At 39.2% G+C, this 4324-nt stretch overlaps 1 protein-coding gene across 1 annotated transcript; it reads right to left on the bottom strand.

Moving 5' to 3' along the window:
* Window positions 1-470: 470 nt before the first annotated feature.
* On the bottom strand, window positions 471-3698 carry LOC121940940 (MTOR-associated protein MEAK7-like; the record flags this gene model as incomplete). The annotated part of the gene is made up of 3 exons (XM_042483614.1): window positions 471-1737; window positions 3101-3280; window positions 3580-3698. Coding segments are annotated over 3 exons (428 nt in total), but the record flags the coding sequence as incomplete, so codon positions are not given.
* Window positions 3699-4324: the final 626 nt, after the last annotated feature.

The raw sequence follows: 4324 nt of genomic DNA, 5'->3' as shown, positions 1-4324 counted from the left end.
TTTTCAATTGTTTTTGAAAAAAATCAAACCAATTTCGAGGTTTCGAAGGGTTAAACTTCTCATGAAAATACTGTCTTTAGTCACATGCTCACATATACATATACTGGCTCAGAATGTGGAACATCTAGACACAGGCTAACAGGCCCATTTCCGATTTTGTCAACGGAACCTAAAGGGTTTTAAATACTGTAGCAATAAAATAATCTGTCAATTCACAATTATTTCTCTCTTTAAATACCTTCAGGACAACCCCATATATTACATCACTGTTATACATGATTACATGAGGTGTAACTGACTGTTTTGTTGTGTTCACTTACCTCACCTACTTAATACGTACTTCAGTCAGTGGTTTCAGAAGAAATGATGTGGATGTATTTTGGTTCACTGAAGACACTGCATCCATTACCTATTCTGTGATACATTTCTCTGTGGTATTTCTAAAATATGAATTCAAAAAATTTTGCTTCTATCTAACATCAGTGTAGTGTAGTGGAAGTAAGCGTGAAAACACCCATGACACATTGGTTCCCTTCACACTTATTAGGAAAGCTGGCTTGAGGTCTGCACACTGGTAGCTTTCTGTTGTGTGTGAAAGGGGTTAAATTAGACTTTACAGACCATTTACAAGCTGCCTTTACACCGAGTTTGGCCTTAATAGCCTGGTTTATGTTGTGATGACCAATTCATTAGACAACAATATATTTAAACAGTCGATCAGTGTTAACATGAGAATGACTTTAGTGTGGTGTGGCATTAAAGGGTAACTTCTGTAATTTTCAGCTTGGACACAATTATCTCATGTTTTTGTTACTAAGTGACTAGTGGGAACGACAGTTTTTGAAATTGGTCCAATATGGAGCGAAAGCGCTGCAGCCAGCAGCTGCAAAACAGGCTGCAATGTAACCACTTGAGGCATTTGTACTTCCACTAATGTTGCGTTCACATGGCATCAGGGAGACGGCAGACGAGAAATCAAACATCATGTTAGTGCACGTCAGGCAGGACAATGGAATTTATAACCAGACATTAAGATGAAAATTACCTGAAATTAGAAATAAAAAATAATTTTATTTAATAAAGTTTCTTCCATTCTTTGTAAACAATATGGTACCGCCATTGCAACATAACATCGTTTATGTTGTTTTACCATCGTGCCATTCATCAAATTGTTTGTTTGTTGTTTGAGTGTTTTCTATCTGCCATCAACTGATGTCTGCCTGATTCCATGTGAACGCAGCATGAAAGTGTTTGTTTTTGTTTTTGTAGACTTCTTGTTAAAAAGTAAGATCCCTTTTGTTTTACCAGAAACAGCCCTAAAACTGGTATCACCAAACCCACCAAAATTCATTAGTCACTTGGTCACAACATGGGAAAAGGGTCCAAGTTTTAAAAAATAACTATTACTCTTTGAAGAAACTGCATGTTTTTGTCCTTTTCAGGTCTTAACAGAATAAAAGGCAGGGGAAGAGAAATCTAATATCACTCTATTGCATGATGGAGACGTGTCTTAGACGAGGTGTTAATATTATCCAGGTATGTCAGTCAGATGATAAAATCACACCTTGTGGACCGGGAGTCTTAATACGCTAAGACTGTTTTTGCCTCTCATTGTTCCTGGTCTTCCTCTGGCTCCCTGAGGCCCTGACTGTGGAGAGTCTTCCCTGCCATCTCCATCATGGCCTGGGCCTCTGGATCCACATCCAGGATACTCCTCTTGCCCCCCCCGTCCTCATCCTGAAACACAGATCATAAACAGTTAAAACAGGTTTAATTCTGCATATTCGAAAGGAAACAGCTGTATCGTGTATAAAAGCTATTATGTAAATAAGGTTCTCTATTTGTGGTGCAGTTAATCACATGCCTGATTTTGCATGTTCTACTCGGCCTGAATTCTAAATTAAATGGGTGGCGAATTGTTATAATTTTACTGGATATGAATATGTGTGACAAAATTGTAGACCTGAAAAAATAATTTTCATCTGTTCCTCCTGACTGAATACAACACCACACCTATGGCTTTGCCTACATCTGTCTGTCTCCCTCTGTCATTCCCACATCTCTCCTCCAGCTGACCCTGCTCTTTTCTACACGTCTCCCCCACAGCAGCGGTATACGGCCCCTTCATGTTAGATTTTTCATTAACGCTCAAATTATGCAAACTGAAACTGCAAATATAAAATACGCCTTATGGAAGAATGTCAATTTCTAAAAAAAAACTCCCATTAATTGCAAAAGAAGCTTTTATGCTTGTATGAGGTGTTTTTTCACAAAACTGGATTGTAAACACTTTTTTGGGTGTTAAAGGTCACATGACGTTATGCTATGAGGTTGTCGGGAGGAACTGGCTCCCTCGGGCATGATGCAGCAGGCGCTACAAGAGGTGTTAGTGCATCACATAACTACAACTATACTACATAACTAAGCTGAGTTGATCATCCGGACGTTTTGAATCCATAATTCCTCTATGAAACCTTGGACTATCACCTCCCAGATTATCTCCCTCATACTTGGCTGCTCCTACGTATAAGGGGCTTGCCTTTACCTCATCGCTCGCATAAAACGCCTACGTCGTCTTTGAGTGGAAATAATGACAGCTACCTATCACCTGAAATAAACCTGCTAATGTCTTGAATATCCATTGCCATACTTCTCGCATAACATCCCTCAGTGGCAACGTAGTCATCTCACAATTGTGTTTTATCATCATTTCAAAAATATTGCTTAAGTTTTGCGCAAATATGTAATGGAAACCCGTCTACTGTGACCTTTGTGGGAAAACTCCACCACAGCTGCAGCACAGGACAGCTGACCACAGCCTGCACTGAGTTCATCTTTGTATAAATGTGTGTAAACAAGTCCAACAAGATCTGCTTTACATTTGCAGGATAAATAAAGAATTGAACAAATATTCTGATTGCTGAATGGTTAGCATACCACAGAATCAGTGTTTCAACTACAGACAGGGACCTTTGTTGCATGTCATACTAACCCTCTGTCCACGTTTCCTGTCTGTCTCTGTTGTGTCAGCTATTTAAAAAAAAAAAAAGCCAAAAAAAATTAAAAACAGAAATAAAATAGAAAGTTCTCTGACTCTGACCTCCTCTGGTTCTGGAGGTTTTCCAACCGCCCACACTTCCATTGAGTCCAGGGTGAAGTCTTCCTCTCCAGAGAGCTGAGGGCTGCCGTAGGTGGTGCACTTGGGCCGTGCACGGCTATGGCCGCGGCCAAAGTCACTGTCCAGCCACAGTCCAAAGTAACCATGCTGACCACCCATACCCTGATGTACAGTGCAAAACATAAACACAACGAGAGACAAGGAATGATGACAAGTCTAGAATAGGAATAATTGTATCCATCACTGAAGTCTTTGGTTTTATCCTAAGTGGGAACACTACCTCTGGAATTCAACTAACATATTTTAATATTTTATTCAATGAAACATGAAATTATCTTGTTTAGGGCTGTCAAAAAACTAATTTATAAAATCTTTTTAAAAAGTTAATTGCGATTAATTACAATTTTATCACGTTTGCAATAATTTTGCAACTCAGAACTGTTAAACTAGTGTCGTCTCACCAGTCCGTTGGGCATGGTCTGCTGGTTCTGGTTGAGGTACATGAAATGTTGGTTGTATCCTGTTGCTGTATAAACTCTCAGTTTGGGGAACACAGTGAACAGGAAGCATCTGGAGTCACCTGCACACAGACATACAGTATATACAAATTATGAAGATCTGAGAGAAAAAGTCAAGTGACAGCCCACAGTATTCAAACAAGTAGTATTACTTCCTCAATGTGTCCTTTTATCAGTGCTTTAATATCAGTCTAGATCTGAGGTCTGGTCCACACCAACATGATAGCACTGTTTCTACACAGCATTGTTTGACGTAGAGGCCTAAATCCACTGTTATCTATCAGAGACATCCCACTTCACTCCTGCTTAGCTCAGTTCAGCTTTTAAATTTGCCGCCCCCTCCACTTGGAGTAACTTACAGAAGGACTTAAAGCTGTCTGAACTGATCACTATGGGGGAATTCAAGTCACTTTTAAAAGGTCGAGAAAATAGCTCTATTGGTCAATGTGACTGCTACTCCAGTTACAACTGAAATTTGATGATTGCACTTTTGGCATTTTAACTGGAGACTGTGCTCGCTCTTTGTATTGTGTGAGAGTTGTATTTGTTTAATAGTTATATTTGTCTGTCTGTTTTAAGTCTTTCTGTTTTTTCAATTCTTTGTTTTAAGCTGCCCTCTTGGCCAGGTCACTTTTGGAAAAGAGATTTTAAAAAGTCTTTTACCTGGTTAAATAAAGCATATATCTAT

The sequence above is a fragment of the Plectropomus leopardus genome, unplaced genomic scaffold (genome assembly GCF_008729295.1).
Source record: "Plectropomus leopardus isolate mb unplaced genomic scaffold, YSFRI_Pleo_2.0 unplaced_scaffold9948, whole genome shotgun sequence".
NCBI classification, from domain to species: Eukaryota; Metazoa; Chordata; class Actinopteri; order Perciformes; family Serranidae; genus Plectropomus; species Plectropomus leopardus.
Note: the sequence above shows the minus strand (reverse complement) of the source record. Positions and strands in the feature narration are given on the sequence as shown.